Genomic DNA, 27,956 nt, shown 5'->3' with positions numbered 1-27,956 from the left:
CTAGTCACCGCTTCACCGCCCGACTGGAGAAATCAACATGCAGAAAAAAAAAAAAGTTCGGCGATTACTGGTTTCGCTACAGAGCCTTTCTTCAATTACTCTGTCATTTGGGATATTCTTGAGGGGGAATCAGGGATTCTACAGATCCCATATTTCTCCAGCTACGAAATCTTCCCATTGATTATACCATGGCTCCGAACGGAAAGCGGAGCTCAAAGGACGACGACTTCGTCCTCACGCTGTCCGACGATGATGATGTTCCCCGCTTCGACGAGGACGAGACCGAGGAATTGAGCGGCAAGGCGAAAGATACAGAAAACAAGAAGCGTAAGCGCGAAGCCGAGGCTCCCAAAGAAAAGAGCAAGAAGCAAAAGAAGCAGAGCAAAAAAGGGAAGGCCGAGCCCGTGGCTCTGTCTGAGGACGAGGAAGACGATGAGGCAACCGGTGCAGCTGAGGATGATGGTGTCCTTGATCCCGAGTTTGAATTCGATGTTGGGGGCGCTGCCAATCGCGGAGTCACCGAGGGCTTCGACGGCTGGGGTATGGACGAGCCTAAGCAAAATGGCGGCGACAAGAAGGCGGTGGATATAGACGATATCATCTCCCGGAGGCAAGCGAAGAAGGATGCTGCTCAGAAGAAGCAAAAGAAGGCCGTTGTCGAGGAGGAGTCTGAAGAGGAGGACGCTGAATCTGGCGATGATATGTCGGTGGACTTCGAAGATGACGAACTGATGGCTGAGGACGGATTTGGAATGGGCGCCGATGGCGAGGATGAGAGTGATGCGGAAGGTCCGTCTGGTCCAGAAGATGATGACGAAGAGGGCAGCGACGACGAGGATGACGACGCAGCATCTGATAATGACTCTGTTGCAACCCCAGTTGATCACCCCGATGATATGGAATCTGACCGGGAGTCTGATGCGGAGAGTGAGGTCGACGCCGTAGAGGCCGAGAAGCGCAAAGCTTTCTTCGCTCCCGAGGAAAAGACCGACGAGAAGGCTGCAGGAAAGAGCACGTTCCAAGATTTCAACCTCTCTCGCCCTATTTTGCGAGGTCTCGCCTCGGTTGGATTCACCGACCCAACTCCCATTCAGCGCAAGACAATCCCCATGGCGCTCCTGGGTAAGGATATCGTGGGTAGTGCTGTTACTGGTTCCGGTAAAACCGGTGCTTTCATCGTTCCTATTCTCGAGCGTCTGCTCTTCCGTCCTCGCAAAACTCCTACCAGCCGTGTCGCCATCCTCATGCCTACCCGTGAATTGGCGGTTCAATGTTACAATGTCGCCGTGAAATTGGCGACTTTCACCGATATTACCTTCTGTCAGCTTGTTGGTGGTTTCAGTTTGCGCGAGCAAGAGAACATCCTCAAGAAGCGACCCGATGTTATTATCGCCACCCCTGGTCGTTTCATCGATCATATGCGCAACTCTCCCAGCTTCACAGTGGATACGCTCGAGATTCTGGTTCTTGATGAAGCTGATCGTATGCTGGAAGATGGTTTCGCTGACGAGTTGAACGAAATCCTGACCACTATTCCGAAGTCACGACAGACTATGCTGTTCTCTGCTACCATGACCGACACTGTTGACAAGCTCATTCGTGTTGGACTGAACCGTCCTGTTCGGCTGATGGTGGATGCAAAGAAGCAAACCGCCGTGACCCTGACTCAAGAATTCGTTCGTCTACGACCTGGGCGTGAAGATAAACGCATCGGATACCTTCTTTATTTGTGTAAAGAGATCTATACGGGACGTGTGATTATTTTCTTCCGACAGAAGAAGGAAGCGCATAGGGTTCGCATCATCTTTGGACTATTGGGACTGAAGGCGGCTGAGCTCCACGGTAGCATGAGCCAAGAACAGGTATGTTGGAACTGCAGTGCACTGGATCCTTCTAATATTAACACCCTGTATAGCGTATTAAAAGTGTAGAAAATTTCCGTGATGGAAATGTCGCTTTTCTCCTCGCTACCGATCTTGCCTCTCGTGGTCTAGATATTAAAGGTGTCGAAACTGTCATCAACTACGAAGCCCCACAAAGCCACGAGATTTACCTCCATCGTGTGGGTCGTACCGCCCGTGCCGGCCGCTCAGGTCGTGCGTGCACCATCGCCGCCGAACCGGACCGAAAGGTAGTCAAGGCAGCCGTGAAGGCCGGCAAGGCCCAAGGCGCCAAGATCGCTAGCCGTGTGATTGAGACTTCCATTGCCGACGAGTGGGCTCAAAAAGCCGCCGATCTGGCTGAAGAGATTGACGAGATTCTGCAAGAGGAAAAGATTGAGAAGCAGATGTCTCAGGCTGAGATGCAAGTCAGCAAGAGTGAGAACCTCATGAAGCACGGCGCAGAGATTATGGCCCGACCCAAGCGGACGTGGTTCGAGACTGAGCAACAAAAGAAAGCCTCGCGCAAACTTGGTGCTAGTGAACTGAACGGGCCTGATGCTGGGAAGTCTAAGAAGGATAGGGTCAAGCTCAGCAATAAGGACAGGAAGCGTCTGGACGACGCCAAATTTCGAAAAGAAAGCGGTGCGGGCTGGAAGAAGGGCAAAGCTGAGCGTGACGCGCCGAAAAGCAAGGGTAAGGACAAGGGCAAAAAGAAGGGCAGAAAGTAATGATCAAGTATTTGTATAGATTAAACTTGTTTTACCCAATACCAGCCTCTTTCATTGACGTTCAAGCTTCCTTCTTTACCGTATCACCGCCCGTGTAGAGACGGTTCTAAAGACGCGCGTAGTATCATTGGGCCCCCGATGGCCCGTTCGTGACGATCACCTATCGTATTCATCCATAGTGCTTATGGGAGGTGATCTCGCTTCCAGCGTGTGGCGCCGATCAGCTGTTTACCCCTAGCCAGGCCGTTTGAAACCTCAGCTTCTTTCTAGCCATGGATTCTTAGGCGAAGTCAAAGATAAGGCTCTACCGGAGTACGATGGGCTTCAGAAGGCAATAGCTGTGGCGCTCGATCGGGAGCGTTTACCCTTACGGGGTAGTGGACGGCGCTAAAGGTACCCTTAAATGGCACATGGTTGCGCCACCGGGGCGACCTCATCAGACAGACGAAGAGCTTCTGACTACGGATTCGCCGTTCTAATCATGCTCGATTAGCTATACGCAGTACGCAAATTTAGGTAAAATGGTTCCCCCCGGGCATTCGTCGGAGAATTTGCCCAGATGCCCTGGCCCGCGGTTTATAAACATGCGTGGTGTCTGCCTCGGCCAGAACCGTTTGCCAAGAGGACGTCAGGATCGATTACGGGGTAAAGTTTGGGTCTTGTCGCCGACGTTTCCCCGGACTAATCTTGCCCCAACATCAGAAAAAGTAGACTCTGATATTCAAAGCCCTATCGGTGGGCACAGCGGGTGGTACATGGTGGATCCTTGAGCTACTTATCCACATTCCGGCCTATACCCGGCACAACCATGGGGCGTTAGAGTTCAGGCAAAGCGCGTTGGTCCAGAGGGGGCCTCTCATATTCTCGAACAAGCCTTTGGGGCTTGAAAGGGAAGGTTGCTAAAACAACGATGATTTGAGTTTCGATCGTCCGTTTCATTTCCGATGGCTGGCAGGCTCCCCTTCTGTTTAAAGAAATGGCGCGGATCCAAGACTGCGGCCCAACTACGGAGAGAAAGGCCCGGGGGGTTCCACCAGATGCTGATGGCCATGAGTCGAGTAATGATACGGACGAAATAGGCCAGCAGATATGCAGCTTCCTGTCAGGGTTCTCGGTGGGGCGTCCAGTTCCCCCCAAGCACAGCAAGATTCGGTGATGGGGAAAATGCCACCAGACCTTCAGGGCAAGGCTGCAATGGTCTATTTTGCGAAGATCGATGATGCTAGTGCTTCCAGTAAATTCCAGGGAGAAAAACTAACGCACGCTAGGAAGCCCCCCAGCACATTAGCGGCACCGCCCAATTGGCTAGTCCAGTCATCGTGCAGGTGCGAGTGGGGCGGCAATTATAGCGAATGAGAAACGCAGAAAAAGCACCCCACCGCATGCGGCCAAGTAGACGGTGCTGCTCGCTGATTGGCCGATTGTCCCTGGCGGTCCTTGTCGCTCTCGACTGCCCGTCCGCAGACGCAATGATCTTATTGCTTATTGTTCAAGTTCACGGATTGAACTGGTCCGATTATGATCTTTCCAATCCACCCAACGTTCAAAAATCCCGGACAGAAAGGAGAGCCCCACGCCCAAAGAACTATTTTCCTGCTAATTCTTCCTTCCTCCCCCTCTTCCCCATCTCTGGGCCTTCTTTCGCATATGGGGGTCGCGTGTTGCGAGTCTTCCCTGTGAAGCTATCGCGATGGTGGTTGAAGGTTCATCGGCCACGGCCGATATACCCTCCAAGACGACGCTTCCCCGGAAAAGCGCCTTCTCCTGCGAAGCTTGTCGCAAGCGCAAGGTGGGTTGGGTCTCTTTCTTTCCCGTCGGGCAAATCCCGAGCTTGCCATAGGCTGATCGGATCATCGACAGGTCAAATGTAACGGAGCAAGTCCGTCGTGCTCACGATGTGCTGCCCGTGGGGAAACCTGTGTATATAGCTTGTGAGTCCCTCGGCCTTCTGCCCGGTCGCAAGAGCCTTCAGGCTTGTTGGCTTCGGATGGCTTCTTTTTGGTGGGCTCGATTGCTGACCCCCTCACCCCGCTCCGCCTCCCAGAGCTCCGACGTTATCATATACGAAACAGCTCGAAGCGCGAGTCGCACAATTAGAAGATGCCCTGTCGAAAGTCCGCCATGCCGATGCGGACACGAAGAAAGTGAGCTCGCCGGGGTCGGTGGCTGAGTCCAGCTCCAGTGCAGGCCGCCGGGTCAAAAGTGAACACGGAGAGGCACAGGAACTAGCGAGGGACTTCGACGGATTGAACGTCGAAACCGATGGTCGCATTTCTTTCCATGGCCCGACCAGTCTTTTCCAGCTTCCCAGCGGAGTTGTGAATGAAACAGCATCGAACCTGCATGTGACGCAGGAACTGGAAGCGCGCAAAGAACGACTGATCAACAGCGCATGGAGGGAGCGGGCATTCGAGCAGATGGCAACTATGCCGGTAAGGTTCCTTTCCGAACATTCCCTTGGATTATTAACTAAATACCCCGACTCGTAAAAGGAGCCATACCAATACCTCATCGACTCCCATTGGTGCTGGATTCAACCACTATTCAATTTCGTCTACCGCCCGGCTTTCACTCGTCAGTTCCATCCCCAGCCGTCCCAGGCCTACCAACTAACACTGTTACAGGGGATATGAAATTAGACGGGCCATACTTTTCGAAGGGTCTGCTCAACGCCATTCTTTCTCATTCCGTGAGATGGTGTAAAGAAGAACCACAGATCAGCCCTCTCCTCGACCAATTTGACGGAGGCCGCCTATTCTATCAGCGTGCCCAGGCTGAACTGTTCGAGTCGCTCAAGGGGGGCTATGCTAGGATCCCAACCATCCAGACGTTGCTACTTATGAGTGCGCAAGAATGTGGCCGCGGCAACCGGACCCAGGCTTGGCTGTACAGTGGCATGGCATTCCGGCTGCTTGATGACCTTGGCATTTCAATAGACAGTCGCAAATACTCCGGATCGGCTCAATTAAGTGACGAAGATATCGAGATTCGCAACCGACTGTTTTGGAGTTGCTACTTCTGGGACAAGATTGTATCCCTCTATTTTGGTCGCTCACCAACGATGCAACACTCTCGCGTGAGCCCGCCGCGCATGATCCTGGACGACACGTCGGAGGTCGAAATATGGACTCCACACGGCGTCCGATTCCCGGACGGAGCTCACTATCCCCCTACAGAGGCGCACTCTACTTCGTGCTTCATGAAGATGTGCGGTCTGGCGGAGATTCTGAATCAGATTTTGGTCCATATTTACGACCCCATGAGCCAAACCACCGAGAGCGAATTCCTTGATTGTGTTCAGGAACAAGCGAAGAACTTGAGCGATTGGTGGGACGAACTGCCTGATTATTTGAGATTAGTGCCAACAGACCTCCCCCTATATTCCCCCCCAAGTCATATTATGACTCTGAAGTATGTAATCCTCCGTTTTTGACAACCGACACTACTAACCTTCGGCAGCTGCCTCTACCACACCATCAATATTCTTCTCCACCGCCCCATCCTCTGTTCCCAAGCCTTGTTGAAGACACGGCAAGAACCCTATGATACCAGCCATCTTGTCCAATGTATGGCATCAGCGACCGCAATCCTGTCCCTGTTCGACTTATACCGACGGACATTCGGAGACAGCCACGTCGTCCTCTCCCTCTCCTACAGCATCTACACCGCAGCCTCCATTTTCCTCCTGGAGATCCAAGCGCTGAAATATGCCGCTCCTGGCACCCTCGACAAGCTCCGGTTCTGCATATTTGCCCTGGAGCGAATCAAAGTCACAAACCCCGTAATGGCCACAGCCTTGCAGCTCGTCTACCAGGAAGTCCAAAAACTTCAAATCGATATCAATGTCCCAGGCCCGGCTGGCTCCGCCGATGCACACAAACCAACACCTCGTTCACATCCACAAAACAGCCAGTCTCCGTCTGTCGGTAGCAACCCATCTCGCCACGTTTCCCCAGGAAACCAGCACCAACCGGTCGGCCACCCACAAATGACCCAACAGCAAACGACTGTCTCGACCGCAGCGCCCATGATGCCGGGCTATAATGCCTATCAGCCGCAACAGGTCGGAAGCTACCCAGTCTCACCAATGAACGAGATGCCCCAAATGCCGGCGACGCATTTACTCGGTGGCATGCCGAACGCAGTGATGAACTTCGATGATCCCCGTTCCTACGAGATCACGCCGGAGGTCTTTGAAGCCTTTTCGTACGCGCAGCCCATCTCGGCGAATATGGCGTCGCCATACGCAAACTGGGCTCCAGTCCACCAGTGAAAAGGGCATATGATGTAAATGATAAAAGATAGATGGATGGGTCTGGGTGGTTGGTTCATGATTCCCGATTCTCAGCGTTAAGCTATGTTTTCTTATCAAAAGTTGGATGATTCAACGGCCTTATTTGTGTTGTATATACCGTCTCTCTGTGCTTGAGCCCCTGAAACTCGTAGATATTCACTGAGATTCACGTTCTGATTTATTCTGGATCAACCTAGTAGTGAATGTGTTTTGTGACGTGACTGTGTATGCACAGGACTTTCTATCAAGGTAGTAGGACTCGCGGGGGGGGGGGGGGTGCAGGCGGGATGCCAGCGACACAAGGTATTAGGTACAGGGTATAAAAAGAGGGATATATATATATGTAGCAGACATGGAAAGAAAGGAAGAGAACCCCTTCAACCATTTAGGTTGGACATGGAGGGGATAGAGGGCATGGTAAATATCATCATGTTCCGTTCGTACACAGTGGTATACGCATGTGGGCATTTTAAGTCGAAGACTTGAGCTGAGGCTGGACGTGCGACTCATATTCCTCCGACGACATAGTAGCAGACTCATCGATGTCCTTGAGCTTTGCACGCCAGCGCAGGTACCAAGGACCATCGAAGAGCTCGCCCATACGCTCGATGGGGACGTTCGAAGTCTCCGGCATCCAGACACCAAGGATGATGATGCCGAGGAAACAGATCAAGGCCCAGAACAGGTAGGCGCCCCAGACATCCAGCGCGAACATGTTAGGGGTGACACGCACAACAGCGAACTGGAAGAACCAGTGCACGCCCATACTAATAGCGTAGCACACGCCACGGATACGGGTGGGGAAGATCTCTGAGCCGTAGAGATAAGGAATGGTACAGAGCCCGATGGACCAGCCAACGGCGTAGATGAACACAGACGCAACAGCAGCATTGGAAGCATTCTCGTTGTGGCCCGAGCCAGGCTGCAACCCCATGTACGCAGCCATGTAAATGTGAGCCGCGAGCTGCAAGGAAAGGCCGACAAGAGCGCAGTGACGACGACCGAAAACGTCGATCAAGCCCCAGGTGAAAGCCACGGTAAACACCAGCTTGACAACACCATATGCACCAGACGAAACGAGGGACTGGGATTCACCAGTGATGCCGGCATACTGGAAGATGGTCGAGACGTAGTATGTGATACCGTTACCGCCACTCCATTGTGCGACAGTCTGCATGGCCATCAGCAGCCAGAAGCGCTGGCGGTAGTTGGGGTTGATCTGTGATTCCTTCAGTGCTTGCCAGATGGAGACGGAGTTCGATTCTGCGCGCGACTTTGCCAGGTTGTCGATTTCTTCGAACTCGGCTGTGAGGATGGGGTCGTCGATGGCCTTTCCGCGCAGGCGTGCGAGGACTTGCCTTGCTTCTTCATGGCGCTCTTTCGATATAAGGTACCGGGGCGTCTCGGGGATAAGGAAGGAAAAGAAAAACGCAATACCGACGGGGATCAAGGGGATGGCTTGGACGAGACGGTACTGAGTGCGGGTAGGTGCCATGTGGAGACTGGCGCCATAGTTGATGAAGAAACCTGAACAAAGAAAACATTAGAGACAAAGGAGGAATAGAACACTCGAACATTCGAACAAGGCCGCTTACCCAGAGCAAGGATACCCAGCAGGGTCACCATTGTCAACCCGACAGCCAGCCCGCGGGTCTTCCGGGGCGCGACCTCCGTCAAGTACATGGGGGCAGTGACGGTCAACAGACCTGCCCCCAAGCCAGCGAAAATACGCGAAAAGAGCAGCAAGCCATAGATCCCGGAAGAAAAGATCTGGATCAGGGTTCCAATTGCCCATACAATGACTCCGAGTCGCCACGACGACATGCGACCAAGGCGGTCGTTCAGATCCAGGCCGCTTAGCGCGCCAAAGGCTGCGCCCAGCACCTGGAAGGACGTGATGTTGGCCTTGCGATTAGCCAGGCCCGAGGGATCGTGCTTCCAATGCGACTTGATGAGGTTATAGTCCTCCTCGAACTTGGGGAGCTTAACGCTGGCACTGAACCCTCCCTCATCATAACCTGCATTGGTCAGCGATCGACGCCACGAGTTACCTTCTGCCGTGCAGAATACTCAAACGGGCGAGTGCTTCATACCTTTGGGCATAGTCCCGCACGCAACAACGAATATCACAAAGGCATAAAAGGGGACGGTAGTCCACCGGGACCGGTCCAGCCACTGCATGATGGCGTGAATAGAGAGTAGGCAGCGTCCCCCGACTCTGCAGAAAATCTGGGGAGAGTGAGGTGGAGGCAAAGACAAAGAAAACCCGGGGAACGGCAGATTAAAGGACCTAAAATAGAAAGAGAGGATCTGGAAGCGGAGTCGAAGAGGGCGAGACAAGAAAAAAAAAACCGAGGGAGAGAAAGTCGATGGCTCGGTCGCGCAAGATACGGCCAAGATCTCGGTCAACGTCCGTAAGATTGGCACGAGTTATGGCCACCCCCTCTTTGCCATCCCACGCTACGACCTTACTACAGCTCAACTATTGACTCTCATTGCGTGAGAAAGGTCGCCTTCGTCTTCGTCTCCGTCGATCGCTTCCGTCCAACATGCAGTTCACGTCTTGCAGTCGTTCATGTTCACTGGACTCCATCTGCCCAAAGCGTCTAGGCGGGATTCTGATTCCATAATTCTTCACGAGCCAAAAGGCTAATCCACTTCGGCAGCTCCCGACAGATTGCCCTTTGGGCCATGGCAAAGTGGTCTTGGTGTCGGTTAATTCCCCCAGGGCCGACTATAGTGGATAAGTGCCGCGGGTGAAAAATACACCCAGAACGTTCCCCCACGGACGACTTCCGACTTGTTCTTGGATTTTGATAAACGGCACTACGCTGTCTACCACGCTCTGTCTGCATTATCTGCTCTGGGGACTGCCGTGTGGGTCAAATTGGAGCCCCCCTTAAGCATGCCATTCGGCACACGGCACAATTTATCCAACGAAGACGCATTTCCCTGCTTTCTGAAGATTGACTGCTAAGTGGGAGCGCAACGGACGTTGACCGACACCACTTAAGGCCGGCATGTTACCGGCCGTGCCTGTCATGAGGGCTGCCGCAGGTATCAGATCCTGTCAGGCTGTGCGCTGGCGTCCACAGCCTGACAGATCCTTATATCGTTTGAACTTCCTGGTCCCTGGACACCTCTATCAGCCCTGCTTTTCCGCCAAGATGCTTACGTCCACTCAACCTGCGTCCCATATCGTGGGCACTACGCCGCGCATATCGCTTACTGGGGTGCCCTCGACAGATGTCGGGCGTCGACTGAGCCATGTCCAAGCGGTTATGCCGGTGAAGCACAGAATGCCTCCGAAATCTTGGGATAGCCATATGCATGTCGTGGAGCCACGCCGATTTCCATTGTCCAAGAAGGCCGTGTACGAACCTCCATCTCATACTCTAGAAGAAGCCCTGGCTTTTGAATCTTCGCTAGGGGTGGAAAACCTCGTCTTCGTTCAGCCATCTATCTATGGAACTGATAACTCGTGTCTCCTGGCTGCTTTGGAGAGACTTGGTCCATCTCGAGGCCGTGGTATGGTGGTGATTGACCCCGATACGATTCAGCAAGAAACCCTAGATCAGTGGCATGCTCTCGGTGTTCGAGGTTTGCGAGTCAACCTCCAGTCCGTTGGCAAAGTGATGGAGCAGACCGAGCTGGAACAGACATTACTTCGCCATGCCGAGATTGCTCGACCCCGTAACTGGGTGATCGAGGTGTATCTTCCCCTTGCCATGATGCCCCTGTTGGAGCCAATAGTGCCACGTCTGGGCGTCTCGATCTGCGTTGACCACTTTGGCAGCCCGACGCTGCCATCCCTCCCCCTGAACGATGGAAACATCCCTTTCGACCCCTATACTCTCCATGGTTTCGAGGCATTGATCTCGATGCTTCGTTCCGGGAAGACATACATCAAGATCTCCGCTCCCTACCGCAGCTCGGCCGACCGAAATATGCGTCAACTCAAGGCCATGGCTCGTGAATTTCTCTCCACGGCCCCGGATCGTGTCATTTATGCTACCGACTGGCCTCATACCCGCTTCACTGGGTATGATATCAACCCATTCACGGAGTGGTGCCTGTCCCTCTGTGAAGAGAAAGTTGGGCTGGCAGAGAAAGTGTTCCGAAGGAACACCGAGCGGATGTTAGATGTCAAGTCTGACTAGATCACCTTTCTCGAGCGTCTTTTTGTGTTGCATTTTGGCGTTGGATGGCATTAGTGCGCATGATTTTAGCATGCACCCCCATAGCTCTTATAGAAGCCTAGTTCCCCGAGTTCGAATTGAAATGAAATCATGCCCGGCTTCCGAGTAGGGACCAGACCTCCTAGTCCTACACCTTGAAGAGTGCTCCTAGTAGCGAAGTTGCTGTAGAAAATGGCATTGGTTTTTTATATTCCCAATATCTAGAATAGATTATCGACACCCACAGAAAAACCCCCGGAAAATTCCTCCTGATAGACTCGGCGGAACCCGTAATCAACATGAAACAGCGTTCTGGTCAAACATCAGACGCATCCTGGAAGACGACGTGGGAAGTGCAAATCTTTTTGGGACCCTACAAACCGAAGAAAGCTGAGTTAGTCCTGGTTTTTTAGTCGAATGCAATTTCATCCACTCACAATGTCATAGCAGCATGCAGGCCGCGACTCATCCTCGCACATCTGAGGCTCCTTCAGCAGAACACCTATTAATCCTCGTTAGAACCAACGCGAGAACCCCACCCTGGAAATGGGAATATTTAAATAGAACGCACAGTCTGTAGCCTCGTTGGCTTTTCCATTGTTCTGTGCAGGAACCAGATCGCGGCAGCAATAAGGCTGCTGGATCATGCCCGAGTGGTCGGCAGCGAAGCTGCAGGACATGTTGATCTTCTTGGCCGATCCCAAGGCAAGAGCAGATGCCAGGGTGACGAGAACTGAAACGCGCATTTTGAAGAGGTGGATATGATTGGCTCGTCTATTGTTTGCCGATATAGGTGCTTGATTGCTGAATCGAATCTCGAGGTCGAAACGGTTAGGGAGGCGGACGGAGGTACTGCAATGCTCGTGTTCTTCTAGGGCACGTTTACAAAGGCCGTGTGGCAGGGCTATGAAGGGCGCGCAGGGCTCACAGCCTGTAAATACCTTGCGCCTCTTTGTGCTTGGGCTATTAAATAATATTCCCAAGGTATGGAGGAGATCTTAGTGCATTTCTATTGGCAGGATTTAGTCTCAGGTGGATGTCTCCTTGCATTCCTCGCCCCTCTGAAATGTGAGCACTGCCTTTATACAGGGGTAATTGGCTGGGCTAACGGCTACAGGGAGTCAGAAATATTCTCCTGTCTTTTCGGAAGCGTTTCGAATGCTGAGGCGATTGCATCGCTCTGAAGAATCTGGGACTGGTGTCGCCCGGGCATGCATTGCGGAGTCTCCATATCTGATAGGAGTGGAAAAGACCACTTGCGATATGATATTGTGTGGATTTTACGAGGCTTAAAGCTTCCTACAAAGTATGCCCTAGGGATCTTATTGGCAGGAAGGAAAGCAAAACAGCTCCGATCTGGGGTACGTTTGCAGGTGCGGTGCAGACCGGATAGTTCTGCTTACGGGGCGGAGTTCGCACATGAGATCGCTCGTATGCAACCAATCATTTCGGGGGCCCTTGCAAAGGATCAATCATAGCGGTGAGTTGGCCTCTTCCCCGCCAAAAGAGGCCAAAATGAACCAAAGAAGATCCACGTAAGTCACACGGAGGCGATCGGCGCCAATCAATCGGTTTGTTGAGGCCCGCCGAGCCCAACAGCGCCGGTTAGATAAGCCTTCGTGATTGGCCCGCCCTTTTCCATAACAGCAACCCCTCCCACTTCTCTGGGGGATTCTCCTTTCATACTACGTACTCTTCTTTACCTTCCTCAACCAGTGCCAGTCGAAGTCATGAAACGCAACTCGCAAGTTGACATGGACCGCAGCGTTTATATCCCTCTATGCATCTGCCTCATCTCCTTCGCCGTCATCTCATACTCCCACTAGTCCTCCCGCAACGCTGCCCCAACGAAACAACACACGTGAAGCGCATAGCCGCTTCGAAACATGCCTCGGGATCGCCGAGTACAGAGCAGCATGAGAGCCGGCTTATTCTCAATCTATAGCCGCCTGCCGGGCAACTATTGGCAAATCTCACGATCACCCTCTACAACCGCGCCGCCTGGCATACTCTCTAGGGAGATGCGCTAGGCATACGGTTGCGATAATGGATTAAATGGCATTTGAAGACCCTCCACTGGCCATAGAGCCTTTGCTGGTATATGATGGCTTCAATGCGCTTGCCAGATGCTTCGTTTTACTGCCCCTTGGCCTTGTTGACCAAGGATCGCATGATCCCTGGCAGACTTGATTGAGGGGTAGGATTCAACCCCCTCCCCCCGAACCTTCATTTATCTATATGGCCCGCATCCAGCCTCAGCTAGAAAGCCTTGACCTGCTGCTGGCCATGTAGTAAAGTCATCTCAAACCATACCTACACCTTCGGCTACAGCATGCGCCGGTTCATGTAAATCGATTTGAATGCATGTGGCGGGTTCTTGCTGTACCTTTTCCACTTTGAGGAGGATACTTCTGCACAAAAACGCCCTATCCTCTTGCCTCCTTATGCTTCCTCATTCCTATACCCGACCTCGTTCTGTACGGTTCCTGGGACGGCCTCGCCCCACATGACAAACAATATCCAGAGGCTGGGCCTCCAATGTTTCTATCCTTCTTTTTTTTTTGCACATAACACTTCAGCAAGAACTTTATGTGTCGAACGTTCTTTTGTCGATTAAATTTGCTTTGATTCCAAGTCGGGTCCTACGTCCTACATAGGGTCCCAGGGCGTACCTGGTACCCCTGGGGTTCAGGCGATCAAGCTTTCCGCCCTTACATTCATTGGAGCGATATCCCTTTGCGTCTTATCTTAGCTTACTGTCAATGGAATACAAATTTGAAATCAAGTCCTACTGGTGGCTGAAAAGGCCTTGAAACCCCCCGCTTGCTTTGCAATCATTGTCACGTGCCTTGATTTCTCAGCACCCGCAGTCTGGCCCTCGGGCCGCAGCTAAACTACTGCTTCCGTCATTCGTCATATACTTTTTTAGTTGCGTCTCCCCTCCTGTATATACCCCCTCCACCTCCATGCTCTCCCGTTCCCTCCCCACCTCTTCGTTACGGATCAGCATACGCTCCTGCTCGGTCGGACTTCCCTCCAAATTCATCCATACAGCCAGGCCGATCATCACTCGAACCCTGGCGTCCAATCGAACTCCCGCTCCCCTTCTGCCAAGCTCTCGTCTCTCCTCCATCACCCGTCACTTTTCCTCAACCCCAGCTATTCAGAGCAAGCAGTCCTCAACGATGGCACCCATTGAGGTTCAGCAGTATGACTACATTGTCCTGGGAGGTGGTAGTGGTGGAAGTGGAAGTGGCCGTCGCGCAGCCGGCTGGTATGGCGCAAAGACTCTGATCGTTGAGAGCGGCCGCTCCGGTGGTACTTGCGTGAACGTTGGGTATGTATTCTAACTGATTGAGATTGTAGAATTCTCTACACCTAGCTAACCGGCCTATCTCCAGATGTGTCCCCAAGAAGATGACCTGGAACTTCGGAACCATCAATGAGACTGTGCATGTCGGCAGGCACTACGGCTACGATTTTCCCGAAAAGGTGAACTTCAACTACAAGCACTTCAAAGAGCGCCGTGATGCTGCCATCACCCGCCTGAACGGTATCTACGAGCGCAATTGGGGCCGCGAAGGTATCGACCTGGTCCACGGCCGCGCCCGTTTCGTGGAGCCCAAGGTGATTGAGGTTGCCAACGCGGACGGCACCACCACCCGCTATGCCGGAAAGCACATTTTGATCGCTACCGGTGGACGACCAAACATCCCCGCCATCCCCGGTGCTGAGCACGGTATCACCAGCGACGGTTTCTTCGAGATTGAGGAGCTTCCCCCCTAAGATTGCTGTGGTGGGCGCTGGCTACATCGCTGTCGAGCTGGCTGGTATTATGAATGCTGTCGATGTTGAGACTCACATGTTCATCCGCGGCGAGCACTTCCTCCGCAAATTCGACCCCATGATCCAGAAGACTATGACGGAGCGCTACGAGGCTGCTGGTGTTCACATTCACCGCAACCACTCCAATTTCAAGAAGATCGAGCTCATTCGTGATGGCAAGGGCAAGGACCGCCTGATCAAGATCACTAACAACGATGGCACTGAGTTTGAGGTCAATGAGCTCCTGTGGGCTGTCGGTCGTGCTCCCGAGGTTGAGGATCTGCGCTTGGATATCCCTGGTGTGAAGCTCAACCCCAGTGGCTATGTTGAGGTGGATGAATACCAGAACACCTCTGTTGAGGGCATCTACGCCATTGGCGACGTTACTGGCCAGGCTGAATTAACCCCAGGTATGTTATAAGTGACCCCCCCAAAATAACCTTAATATGCTTGGCTAACGGGAATCCTCAGTTGCTATTGCCGCCGGTCGTCAACTTGGAAATCGCATCTTCGGCCCTCCAGAGCTGAAGCACTCCAAGATCTCTTACGAAAACATCCCCACGGTTGTCTTTTCCCACCCTGAAGTTGGCTCCATCGGCCTTACAGAGCCCGAGGCCCGTCAACAATACGGCGATGATAAGATCAAGATCTACCACACGAAGTTCACTGCTATGTTCTACGACTTCATTCCTGCCGAGGAGAAGCCCCAGAATCCCACCGAGATGAAGCTCATTTGCGCTGGACCCCAGGAAAAGGTCGTTGGTTTGCATATTCTGGGTCTTGGTGTTGGCGAGATGCTCCAGGGTTTCGGTGTCGCCGTGAAGATGGGTGCTACCAAGAAGGACTTTGACAGCTGTATCGCTATTCACCCAACCAGCGCTGAGGAGTTGGTCACCTTGCGGTAAACTTTTTGATATATAGAACATAGGGTATTTGGAATCATCACGAATAATACACCTTACCTTGGAAAGATTCCCAGCAGTCCATATGTAACTCTTGCGAGGTGTCTCAGGTGTCTCTTGTACCTAACTCTTATTCAGAGTAGTCATAGTCCTGGTCTGTTATATAGTATGTGAAGCCCCTCCAACTTTGTATGTCGCTCGCATTCGCCGTTCAGGTCTTTTGCACAGTAACTTGGAGTGAGAATACTACCAGTATTATTCAAGTGGTACAACAGTGCTATATTCGAGCTACAGCTTACTCTCCTGCTATCCCTAATCTCAATCCAAACCCGATCCTGATTTATCTTTTTTTGTTCTTTGCAATAACACAACCTCTGATCATCGTGATGAAGCCCATGTAAATCACAATTATCTCACCACCACCAACCGCAGCATCCATTTGCTATAAATCAGCATACCTCCTCAAACCAGCGTATGTCAACCAATTCGTGGTCCGACATACTAGAGCTAAAGATGAGTCGTGCCTGTACATTCAAGGCAACCCCTGCCTGTAATCACTATGCTCATTCAATCCCCAAGCCTGCGAACGAAAATCATGGACAGTGGGCCATCTCATATCATGTCAATACCGACTCAGCAACTCTCCATCAACAGCCCGGTGCATGAGACAGGGATTGTTCCAAATGACCAGGGCCCCCGGCGAGACCCAGTCTACTTCAACGACATTGCTCTCTCTTGTCGCATGCTGAAACAAACCCCCGCGGTTCTCCCTCTAGGCCTCAATATGGTGCACATGAGCTGCAATATACATATCCATCTGTCCAGACAGCTCATCACGTCATCGAGCGGTTCGAGCCACGCGTAAGACTCGGGCGCAGCGACCTTGTGAAAATGGTAAATGGAAAGACAAGCAAAGTAGTCTATTTGGTCTTTCAGCTGCGATATAAGGGACGACGTCGTCTTGGAACGCGATTTCTGGCGGTGGTGCAGAGAGGCCTATGCTTTGGACCTCTGCAGCAAACGTTGCATGGAGTGGCTTGATGGAGATATGGGAGAACTGCGTGCTTTCTGTAAGAAGGGTCCTATGAACCATATTGATATGTCTTGAAGGGAGGGTTTTGAATACAAGAGCCGTAGGGAGTCGAAATGTATTCTGCATTGTCGGGTAAAGGGTGAAGTGGACCGCGAGACACTCTATAGCCGACTAAGCTGTGTGGGATGACTTCCCGCACCCTACCTGGAAAGTCAATGTCGGGAACACAAGTAGATAGCATGTCAATCTGGATGACAGAGAAACATATGAAAATCATGGGAAGTTGAAGGTCAAGGGGGAAGAGAGTATAGGGACAATAGAAAGATTCAGACAACCGGAAGGAATGTAGAAAGCGTAATTTATCATATGATTGTGTTTTTTCAACGAGATCTCGTAGAGTGGGTGACGGATAGAGGGAGGGAATAAAAGGAGGTCTTGACAAGATTGAACTCGACTATGTTACTGGTGTGTATTATACCAGAGTATCTACTAATACAGGTAGAAGAGAGTACCTGACACATAGGGTCACAGATTGGTCGAGCCAAGTAAGGGCTTTTTGTCAAGTGAATGACAGGGTAACCTTCAGGGATTAAATGCCTGCCTCTGTCAGTGTCACCTGGGAGCCTTGCTGAACAGGATCGCTTGCTGTGGAGGGAAGCAAGGCCAGAAGGACGCCTAATATGCAAGCCTTGGCATGTACGGTATCTTACGTTTACGGCGGTTGGTAGCAGCTGTCGGTATTTTCGTGAGACGTGGGGCTGGGCGGAACCTTAAGTGGATTAAGCTTTTCTGCGGGTAATCCCCACTGTCTTTTCTATACTGCATGCATTAAAATGTGGCAGCAAGAAGTAGATCTGCACAAGTGAGATGGGGTGTTAGAAAAACCTTCAGAGGCAGGGGAGGGACCAAATGTGCAGGGTGGAAGAAAAAGTGGAAGTCCTGACGGGAGTCGACTTCATGGCGACAAGGCTAGCAGTGCGATACAAGACTCGTCTACAGATTCGCAGACAGTAGAGGGGAACATACACCTTTCTTCCTGCCCTTTGTAGCTATTACAGGGCTTCAGGATACTAAGAGAATATTGTTTCCCAAATACTCAGCAAGGTAGTGGATGTCATACAGATCGCCAGACTAGGACAAGGAAACCTGAGAACAAAAAATCAAAAAATTCAGAAGAGATGACGGCGTGACTCAACCCGCTCTCTATAGCCAGCAGTACACTAATAGGCTCAGATATGCCTTGTCACGGATAGCAGAGGAGAGAATCCCCTCGCCTTGATCACTAGGGTACAGGATCTTAGAATTCATGGGATAGATGATTTGTTTGATAAGCAGGGAATATAATAGATTGCGGCAGTCTGTCATGGGTAACAGTGCGCTCATTGGTAGAGACAGATGTGCAGAAAAAAAAGGCAGGCCCTGGCGAGAATCGAACTCACACTCTGGAGTTAAGGTGGTTAAGAACTCTGTATGCTAGTAACTTCCACAAAACCTAGCATAATTGGAACATGTGACCAGAGGAAACTACCCCCCACACCACTAGGTTACAGGACCTGTGAAGTGGTAAGATGAGAGACTTCCATCGATAATAGTGTGTTCACTAGTATGAAAAGACGGGCAAAAAAAGGTGCAGGCCCTGGCGAGAATCGAACTCACACTCTGGGGTTAAGGTGGTTAAGAACTCTGTATGCTAGTAACTTCCAGAAAACCTAGCATAATTGGAGCATGTGACCAGAGGAAACTACCCCCCACACCACTAGGTTACAGGACCTGTGAAGTGATAAAATGAGAGACTATCATCGGTAGTAGTGTGCTCATTAGTATGAAAAGACGTGGAGGGGTTAAAAAAAAAGGGGCAGGTCCTGGCGAGAATCGAACTCGCACTCTGGAGTTAAGGTGGTTAAGAACTCTGTATGCTAGTAACCTCCATAACCTAGCATAAATGCAACATGTGACCAGAGGAAACTACCCTCCACACCACTAGGTTACAGGACCTGCTAGGTGATACGAAGAACCTTTAATTGCAATTTACACTTGATGTATTCACTACCTCACCGCTCTCAAACCTGACCATCATCCTTGGAACTTGATACAAACGATAACTGTGTATAGACACATAGGAGTTTTAGTACCAACAAGTATGCGAGAATGTCTCTTTGCTATTTTCGTTCAATGACAACATCAATAAGGAGAATGAATAGACTCTTCAGAAAGAAGGAATACCTGTGGAGACATAAGGTGCGGGAGATCATCGAGATTTAGTGGGTGGTGTGGAGACCAACATGACAGGAGTGGAGCCCACAATGTTGGCGGCGGGAACATACTATGAACGAAAGTACACAACCTACATAATTAAGAAAAGATATCACTCCTCATCGAAGCAGGCGCCTTGGCCGAGTGGTTCAAGGCCTGGATGGGTATACAGGCTAACGATGCGGGGTCAAAGCGGAGTTCCCATTGGTTCCACCAGTGGTGCTCGTCAGCGATGGCTGTCCAAATCGAACTTCACATCCAGATCGGAGGTTCGAATCCTTCAGGCGCCAGTTCTTTTTTTCCCCCTCTTCCCATTTTCTTTTCCAGTCACACCATATATATGTATGTATACAGCCAGTAGTTGTTAGATGAGATACTTATACAAGGATACTGGCGGATCGGTGTCCAGATGTGCGAAGTGTGTATGCACCATTATAACGATGAAAAAATGCAGTGGAGAGATCATGATGACAAAACGGTTCACTCCCCCAATCTGGTGACTTGAAATGATGCTCATCAAAAAAGATGCGGAGGTGCGGATCTACTGCTGCTATATTGATTGATATAGATCTAGGCGGTGGGTGGCCTCGGGAGCCGCAGAACAAAAACGTAAACACCGCTAATCTCCTTTTGGTAGTGATACCCTGTAATTACCGTACGCAGCTATAGTCTGCCGTATATCATTAGCGCAGACTCCCACACCCAAAACCACTGTCACGCGTCTCGAATAGGTTGCACGCTTCACTATTTGTAAATAAACAAGCCATTTGATTGGGAAGTGAGCTATATCGGAGGTTTGCTTTTTTACTCAAACTGAAGATAGGGACTATTTCGACAGGATCCCTTTCTCAGGCAATTTCATGTTCAATTTTTTCATCAGCGGTCTCACACCACCACCACCAGTAGTCGTAGTAGTGTATGTAATCCATTTTAATACAGAAGAAATATCAATGAACGCGATGCCTGATTCAACTCTGGAAATTGCCCCAGTGGTCCCATCGGCGCTACACCGCGATTTGCTGCTATTATTATTGATTACTAGGGAGGAAAACCGCACAAGGCGATTATGTGGCCTGCTACTTACTAGTAGTAGTGACATACGAACTTGAACGAACTGCTGTGGACGACAGCAAACCCAGAGGGCGCTGGCAAAAGGCATGACATCTGAAGTTCCAGTTGGTACGCAGACTCCGGGTCCAAAGTTGAAACTGGAGATTTACGGAGGTATGCAAATGTTTATTGTATTTGGATACAAGGTTAGAATTCACTGCTCTTTGGAGCTACCATGATAGCAAAGTGTACGGCTAACAAAAATGAACTTCCACACCAAAGCTGATATGCAGCCACCAAAGGCTGCTTCTCCAGCCGTGATGTGCTCAAAATGAAATACCGTATCAGATGGATCAGTTGACAAAATGGTGCATATCCATCTAGCACACGTAGGTGGGTACGCGCGTAGGCTCTGGAGACCGGTCTGAGGAGGGGGTGATATTCATGTCATCAATGAAGACGGCGCCTGCGCCGCTATAGATACCCGGGATCGTTAAGCGTGCCAATCTTTTTCAGCGGGGCTGAAGGAGATATTCGAAAACAGGAGACGGATGCAAATTTCAACCCTCCAGGGCCGGGGTTGAGGTGTCGTCATTGATGGGGCTATTTTTGACCTTGTCCAAAGCTACAGCGTGCAACGCGGGCTTTTCGGAGTCCTTGAGAAGGCCATTGTTGCGGAGCTCGAGTTGCTTGTTGACCCAGTCGGCGACTTCCTTATCTTCGGTCACGGATGGTGAGATGGGCTCTCCAGGAGCAGGAGCCTCTGGAGCTGCTACATCGCCATTGGCTTCTGTTGGCGGCTGCATGAGCGGTGCTAGCCATGGGTGGCGAAGAAGCATATTGTAAGTTGGTCGGTTCTTGGGGTTCTTGTCCAGACAAGCTCGGACGAAGGCGTGCGCTTCTTCGGAGTAGCCAGTTTCTGGCAAAGTAGGCGGATCGCCATGAACGATAGCCTTTTGATGTGATTAGCTTTTGAGCGGCGTTGTTGAATCTTGATATGTTTTGACTCACATGTAACTGGCTGAAGATGTTGGTAAAAGTCTCCGGCGGGTATGGATATCGCCCCATAGAACATTCAATTATTGATAGACCGAGACTCCAGATATCGCTTTGGATACTGTAAGTACCAGCGCTGGGCGCACCTGACTGCTGCATTCCACCGCCAGCAATTCGTTCAGGGGCCATGTAGCTCTGGCACCCAATGTTCGTCTTGGCGATACTCGCGACCAGGTTTCCACTGACTCCAAAGTCACAGATCTTGATCTGACCCTTGCTATTAGCCAGAATATTGGTGGGCTTCACATCACGGTGAATGATGTTGTGCTCGTCCTTGAGTGCTTTCAAGCCCATCACGGTGGACAAAGTCATCTTGCGCAAGATGTTCTCCGGGACTCCGCCCGTGTAGATCTTGTCGATCGATCCTCCATCCATGAACTCCACACACATGTAAACCGCACCTTCTTGGAAGAATGCGCCGTAGAAATCAATGATGAATGGGGACACGCAACGGTGCAAAATGTCCAGTTCCATGATGATCTGGGCAAATTTGCTCTCGTCCAACTCCAGGCGAATTTCCTTCATCGCCATAATAACACCCGACAACTGGTCGGGTGATGAATCAGAGCTCTTGTCATCTTTGCTTCGACTAACAATACCACTTAAACCCATGCCGGGCTTTCGGAGTTGCGGCCTGCTATGTCGCACCTTATACACAGTACCGTAATTGCCCTTACCCAGCTCATCCAGTCGATCCACCTCATCCAACGAAATCTTGAAGCTGTGTCCCGATGAAAACTCAACTCCTCCCCCATGCAAAATCGCTTTATTCTTGAAGTTCAAAGTGCCGGATTTGGTATCGATAAACTCGGAGTATTTGCTGAATGCTGATTCTTCTCCGTTCTGTTCCTGCGGGGTCTGCTGGGCACCATTTGCGGGAGACGGACTCCCTGTCACATCGGAAAGCTTTAATCCCGGCTTCATCCGCTTAGCAGCCAGCCCGCCCGGCCGCTGCGAGACGGGACTGGACGCGGCAGGCACCGACGGTGACGAAGCCCAGTTTTTGGTGTTCGGGCGCGGAGCTGGCGGCAGGCGACCGGCCAGAGCACCACCTGCTCCGGCCTCATTGGCCGTGGGGATTGTCCCCGTGGACGCTACATGAGGAACTCCCTGGCGGGAGAGGGAAAATGCCTTCATCTTAGCCATGATATCCTGGTTGAGGCCTCCAGCCGCTTGCGAACTCATGGATGGCTGCACGCGAGGCGGGGTGCCAGCTTTTTGGCGAATGGCGTTGATTTGGTTGAGGTGGGATGCGGTGGAGGAGCTCCTGGGCGAATCGCGAGAGGGGAGGAGACTCGGCGTTGACGCATGTTGACTAGTCGCGAGAGGAGATATCGGAGACGCCGGGGCGGGAGAACTAGAAGACCTGGCCGGGGGGCTCGAGGTAGAGTTCTCTTCGGTCCCCGGGATGCCCGGGCAAAGTCGCGCTCGTTCATCGTGATCGCGGGGGAGCTTGCGGAGGGCGATGAAGCCGGACCGACGACAAGGGCCGGTGGAATTGGATGAAGAAGGCCGTTTTGGTCGAAAGCACCCGGGGGCGGCGCTAATCCAATGGATAAGGATGAAGAAAGGGAATGAAAAAGCAGGAGAGAGGGGCAGAAACCAGAAATCCGGATTGTGCAAGACCTTGGAATCGCAAGTCGCTCGGATCCGCTGATAGAGAAAAAAAGGCGGGGAGGCTCTCCCCAACTTGAACACAGCTCGCTTTACAAGAGACTCTCGCCACGCGTTTGTGTCTATAAACAAGATCGATCTCTTGACTGTGAAAGATGAAGCAAGCCAAAAAAAAAGTAAATACGTTGCAACCCGCCGCCACCGTGTTCCTCCAGACGAAAGTCGCATCTCCAACCGGGCTGGTGAACCAGCCAATCACAGGCCGCACTCGGCCCAAAAGCAGGTTTTGACACTTGGTGGGAAAGATTAATTTGGCTTCGATATCCGGCGACCTTGCGGTACCATGACTCCATATCGTGGAATCGGGGTCTCTGCCTAGGGAGGCTAATTTTTGCCGAGCGCACTGAGCTTCGCAGCCACTACTATAATTTATTTCAGACCTGACTTCTCCATGATGTCCCCTACTTTTTCTTCACGGGTAATGCCGAACGGCCGTTCAGGTAGAAACAAGGTAGCTGCACTGACGCATTTACTCCAAGTTCGCCACATTTAGAATTCCGGGATGGCGTCGACCTCTGGAGCCCAAAGCTTCGAACCCCCTGCTCTGACTTAAAAAGCTCTTGTGGCGAAGATCTTCGACGCCCAACGCCAGAAAATCCCATGGGGGTTTACGCGGTACGGAAGGTGTATGATGTACGCGAGTCGTCAACCCCCATGCATTGGGGCTCCACCGGTGGCCCCTCGACAGCACCAACGCCCTATCATGGGGAGATTCATAGATTCCCCGGCCCCGCTGGAGCTGTTGCGTATCTTGAAACCATCTGCTTCCCCCATTACCGAAACAAGAACGTGACCTTGGTGGTGATCTAACTTTGGCCACTCGATGCCCTTGGGGACGGCACGGGCCCAACACCCTCTGGATCGTTCATCCCTCCCAACCAGGAACCAGTGTGATGATGGCGGAATCGCCCTTGCAGGATCTTCGTTTCATCGGCGAACGTACGTGGCTGTACGAGCCGAATGATCCCTCTACCGACTCATTCCTGGCCTTGGTCATCCTGGATACGGGATGGGGGCGCTAGCCAAGTCGGATCAGCAAGTACGTGTCTCGGTATCGCGAAGTCCATCCACGGTCGGCAATTCTCGTGATCACAGATACTCTCCTGGATGTACCTGTTGGGCCTTGCCCGGGTTTCGTGTCAGTCTTGATCCCGCGGGCCTTGCCAATTGCTACGCAGCAAGGAGGATCGACGATCCCGGCCACGTGAATGGTGGGGGCGTCCTACTAACATACATTTTCCCACGGCGGTCACTGCAGTACTCGGCGTGCACAATCTTTCCAGGAAGAATAGGATGCCAATACATCCTTTTCCCAGCTCAAGGATATCATTTTGGATTGCTGCCTTATGGACGACGGTTTTGAGAGGGCTGGCGCGGCGAGCTATGGATCTCGAACACGTCTCAGACCCATCTGTTGGGCAAAGGCCGCGTTATCTCCAACCTTATTTGCCGTCAACCAATGAGCTCTTGTCAGATTCTGAGGAAATATCTGTCTACTTCGTCATAGACTGTATATTCAAATTCGGTACACCATCACGTGACCAGACTGTGCTTATACTTCTAAGGGGACCCTCGTTAGAAAAATGTAAGTCACATACAGGAACTCACAACTCTCGGGCAAGATAGAGCAAAGGCCTCGTTTGCCTGAGTGGTATATTGTGGTCTCAATAGCAAGGTCCCGATCCGTACTGACAGTTCTGGGAGATTCTGCAACCAGGCAGACATGGCTGAGGTAGCTTCTGAAGCTTCAGAGTTCCAAATCCGCAGCCGTCTTTTGAGTCAGACATATTCGTGACTCGGGTACTGCCCGCGTAGTGTATATTATGTATTGTGTATGAGCAGGGCAATGACTATAGACTCGTATCAGCCCACTGGAATTGACATCGACGCAATTCTCTGTATAGACGGATCGAATCATTTCTCCTTGCTAGTCTCAGCCTTCGACAGGTAGCGACTAGTTAATCAGTCATCACTCCTTGGTCATAACCTTTGCGGGCCGTGGAAGCATAAACCCTGGGATCCTACGGCCCGCAACTCAATATATCTGGGACCTGGCACTGAACTATAATCCAAGTCCAAATGCGGGATGCTCCAAGGAGTCCGATCTTACAGCAACAGGCCATGGTAAACTCAAGCGTACTTCGGTTGTACCACGCTTTCTGCACTATGGGTACTGATGAGGATTAATGACTTGGATGCTTCAAGAATTGTCCAATAATTGAACAAGATGAAGCTACATGTAACGCCTTGGGAAGTATCTCTAGAGCTCAACAGTAGTAAATGGATTACTCCTATCTATGAGGGTCTTATGGGCATCGCGTTGGTCAAAGGAAAGCATGGAATGTTTGGCCTGCCTCGCCTGTGAGCATGTGCTTGTGAATAGGTTGGCATCAGGGAAGAAGAACTATTGAAGTGGTAGTCACGAGCAGGAGTAAAAGTAAACATTCACTACAAGGTAAGCTAGCACAAACGAGGCTCCTCCGCTCTATAAAATCCCCCCTTCCCACGCTTCCTTCTTCTTTCCTTCTTCTTTCCTCAACCTTTCGAGGCTCACGATCACACGCCAACGCCGCAATACCTCGGTCTGTTGCCCACACCCTGATCATCGACATTTGATAACGCTGCTGACCATCGACACCAGATGCGCCAAGGGATATCTGATCACGACGCGTTGGCGGATGTACGGTCAGTGGTGAGGGACGCCTTTCCAAATCGTACTTCCGGGGCCCCCCAACGCGTCGATGCTGATGAATCCCCACGATCTACTGAGAGTCCGTTTCGACAACCCCGCCACGTCACCGAGTCACCAACGTGAGCGGGCGAAAGTGCTTCCGGCCACACTCCACGCCTGTGTGCGGACTCAAAATCGCGAACAAGTGCTTAGGTGGGCTACGACAAGCCAGACTCACCGGCGACGAGGGCAATCGAACGAGGAGGACCCTGCCAGGCGCGAGCTTGAGGGGGCACTGCGAGATGACAGGCACCGTGACCGTGAACCAGTGACACAAGAAGGTTCCGTCTATCTAAGCCTAGGGCGGTTCCTCGGGAAACATATGCTGCTTCACGCGTCACGATGTCTCGATCGTGGTGGTGGGTATTTGGATTTGAAGCACTTTCCGCGAGACGCCCCGTGATGAACCCGTTTGGATGATTGCATGGCACTTCAGCAGGGGAGCGACAGCTTTCCAGTACCTGCTGGCCTCAGTTGGGGATTCTTAGAATCCAAGGGTTATTTCCAAAGGCCGAGCTTAAGTCCTGATGGGGTGATTCCCAGATGACCCAGTGGCCGCACGGTCTGACTTTGCTAAGGCTCTAGGGGGTTACTCTGGTGGGGAGGCCAGCTCATGCTGATGCTGTTGTGTAATCCATTCGATGAAGGGAGACACCCCTCCTGAAGGCCGGGCAAGCCAGAAGGAGGGCTCTCGAGACATAATTCTGAGGGCGTCTCTACACACCCCGGTTTTCATGTATCCCCCTATCCCATGTATTCTCTGTGTTGCTGTTGGCTTGGATCAATTAACCCTTAGCGTAATCAACAGGTCGTATTTAGTTAACTTCATTGATGTGTAATCACTTGTAGAGCTCTGTTGCCGATGTAGGAGGTGGACGAGCCGCCCCGCTGCAGAAGGATTTAGGTTCCCCCGTAAGCCCACTTGGAAACTCTGGGTCCCAAGCTGCGCTTTTGTTTTTCTATAGAAGGAATTCTCGGTCCCCCTCTCCTCCGACACAGAGGTCCAGAAGCCCGAAGTTGTTTTATACAAGCGAGCTTATCCTCGTTTTTGATAGGCACTGTTACTCATCTACAGTGGTTCTATGCCAACCAACATCTATTCAACTATGGTATTGCCAGTCTTGATCATCGGCGCCGGCCTCGGCGGCGTGTGTCTCGCCCAGGCTCTCCGCAAGAACAACATCCCATTCCAACTATTCGAGCAAGACGGACGACAGAACTTCCGCTCTCAAGGCTACCGACTGCGCGTGAACCAGTATGGCGTCGACGCACTCCATGAAGCATTGTCACCAGAGGTCTTCGATGTCTTCGAACGCACCTGTGCTGCAAGCGCAGGGTTCGGCGTCTCGCTCAAACCCAATGGCTCATTGCCTCCTCCAGGCCGCGGAGGACCACCACCTTTCATGGGACAGTCGTACACAGTAGACCGCAGCACGTTCCGCGCAGCACTGCTGACGGGCCTAGAAGACAGCGTCCACTTTGGCAAAACCCTCGAGCACTACGTTATTGCCGATGATAAAGTCACTGCACATTTCGCGGACGGGACTACAGCCGTCGGTGCTCTTCTTGTCGGTGCAGATGGCGTCCGGTCCCATGTACGAAGACAATACATCCCCAACTTCCCCGCTCTTGACACAGGCATGCGCATCATCTTCGGCAGGACCCCGATAACTCCTGAGTTTCTTGCTGCCACGCCCGAAGAATACCACCAGGGAATGAGTCTGATCTCGGACCCGGAGAGTGCTTCGGAGCCTAAACTCATGTTTGAGGCTATTGAATTCCCCCCACGCGACTGAACTCGAGATAGAGATGCCTGATCCCTACATGTACTGGGTTATTACTGTCCGCCGCGCGGCTATTCCGTTCTCAGATGAAAGATCCTGGAACGTCACCCCCGAGGAAGCTGCAAGCCTTGCAGAGAAACTCACAGAGACCTGGGATCCGGCGATTCGGAAGGTCGTTACCATGCAGGACAGAAGCAAGTCGTCCATTCGCTCGATTCTGTCTGCCATGCCGGACATGCCGTCGTGGGAGCCGTCTGATCGGGTGACCCTGGTTGGAGATGCAATTCACGTCATGCCTCCAACGGGAGCGATGGGAGCCAACACAGCTTTGAGAGATGCTGCTGACCTAGCGCGTCGCATTGCTGATGCCGGGGGTGCTGAGGGCGCAGTAGGCCAAGGGCTGCGGGAATACGAGGCAGAGCTACGGTCTTTTGCTAAGAAGGCCATTGAGCTGAGCTGGCAAGGTGGCTTCAAGAGTTTCGGTTTGCAGCCGCAGGAAAAGTGTGAGCGTATTACTTTATAAGATTATGTAGCTCTATAGGATATTTCTTGGTCGAGCTATGAT

At 51.8% G+C, this 27,956-nt stretch overlaps 9 protein-coding genes across 9 annotated transcripts; 6 read left to right on the top strand and 3 right to left on the bottom strand.

The window, feature by feature from the left end:
• Positions 1–188: 188 nt before the first annotated feature.
• N7468_007483 (Transcription factor) lies at positions 189–6,884 on the top strand (the record flags this gene model as incomplete). The annotated part of the gene is made up of 6 exons (XM_058476779.1): positions 189–1,842; positions 1,932–2,607; positions 4,472–4,529; positions 4,684–5,043; positions 5,271–5,969; positions 6,138–6,884. The coding sequence occupies 6 exons, from the start codon at positions 189–191 to the stop codon at positions 6,882–6,884; spliced, it is 4,194 nt and encodes a 1,397-aa protein (XP_058329669.1).
• Positions 6,885–7,374: 490 nt separating this feature from the next.
• On the bottom strand, positions 7,375–9,086 carry N7468_007482 (uncharacterized protein; the record flags this gene model as incomplete). The annotated part of the gene is made up of 3 exons (XM_058476778.1): positions 7,375–8,432; positions 8,501–8,923; positions 8,999–9,086. The coding sequence occupies 3 exons, from the start codon at positions 9,084–9,086 to the stop codon at positions 7,375–7,377; spliced, it is 1,569 nt and encodes a 522-aa protein (XP_058329668.1).
• A 986-nt stretch (positions 9,087–10,072) lies between these two features.
• On the top strand, positions 10,073–11,065 carry N7468_007481 (putative TIM barrel metal-dependent hydrolase; the record flags this gene model as incomplete). The annotated part of the gene is made up of 1 exon (XM_058476777.1): positions 10,073–11,065. One exon carries the CDS (start codon positions 10,073–10,075, stop codon positions 11,063–11,065), a length of 993 nt encoding a protein of 330 aa, XP_058329667.1.
• A 334-nt stretch (positions 11,066–11,399) lies between these two features.
• Positions 11,400–11,829, bottom strand: N7468_007480 (uncharacterized protein; the record flags this gene model as incomplete). Its single annotated transcript, XM_058476776.1, has 3 exons — positions 11,400–11,456; positions 11,521–11,585; positions 11,655–11,829. 3 exons carry the CDS (start codon positions 11,827–11,829, stop codon positions 11,400–11,402), a joined length of 297 nt encoding a protein of 98 aa, XP_058329666.1.
• A 2,220-nt stretch (positions 11,830–14,049) lies between these two features.
• Positions 14,050–14,869, top strand: N7468_007479 (Glutathione reductase; the record flags this gene model as incomplete). The annotated part of the gene is made up of 2 exons (XM_058476775.1): positions 14,050–14,420; positions 14,485–14,869. The coding sequence occupies 2 exons, from the start codon at positions 14,050–14,052 to the stop codon at positions 14,867–14,869; spliced, it is 756 nt and encodes a 251-aa protein (XP_058329665.1).
• Positions 14,870–14,918: 49 nt separating this feature from the next.
• On the top strand, positions 14,919–15,813 carry N7468_007478 (Glutathione reductase eukaryote/bacterial; the record flags this gene model as incomplete). The annotated part of the gene is made up of 2 exons (XM_058476774.1): positions 14,919–15,318; positions 15,380–15,813. 2 exons carry the CDS (start codon positions 14,919–14,921, stop codon positions 15,811–15,813), a joined length of 834 nt encoding a protein of 277 aa, XP_058329664.1.
• A 592-nt stretch (positions 15,814–16,405) lies between these two features.
• On the top strand, positions 16,406–16,675 carry N7468_007477 (uncharacterized protein; the record flags this gene model as incomplete). The annotated part of the gene is made up of 1 exon (XM_058476773.1): positions 16,406–16,675. The coding sequence occupies one exon, from the start codon at positions 16,406–16,408 to the stop codon at positions 16,673–16,675; it is 270 nt and encodes an 89-aa protein (XP_058329663.1).
• Positions 16,676–20,706: 4,031 nt separating this feature from the next.
• Positions 20,707–22,744, bottom strand: pbs2 (mitogen-activated protein kinase kinase PBS2; the record flags this gene model as incomplete). Its single annotated transcript, XM_058476772.1, has 2 exons — positions 20,707–21,099; positions 21,158–22,744. Coding segments are annotated over 2 exons (1,980 nt in total), but the record flags the coding sequence as incomplete, so codon positions are not given.
• Positions 22,745–26,713: 3,969 nt separating this feature from the next.
• Positions 26,714–27,914, top strand: N7468_007475 (FAD-dependent oxidoreductase; the record flags this gene model as incomplete). Its single annotated transcript, XM_058476771.1, has 2 exons — positions 26,714–27,347; positions 27,415–27,914. The coding sequence occupies 2 exons, from the start codon at positions 26,714–26,716 to the stop codon at positions 27,912–27,914; spliced, it is 1,134 nt and encodes a 377-aa protein (XP_058329661.1).
• Between the last annotated feature and the right edge of the window lie 42 nt (positions 27,915–27,956).

Source organism: Penicillium chermesinum, assembly GCF_028974085.1.
Source record: "Penicillium chermesinum strain IBT 19713 chromosome Unknown utg000005l:1.0-4115287.0:1.0-4118363.0, whole genome shotgun sequence".
Taxonomy (NCBI): Eukaryota; Fungi; Ascomycota; class Eurotiomycetes; order Eurotiales; family Aspergillaceae; genus Penicillium; species Penicillium chermesinum.
Note: the sequence above shows the minus strand (reverse complement) of the source record. Positions and strands in the feature narration are given on the sequence as shown.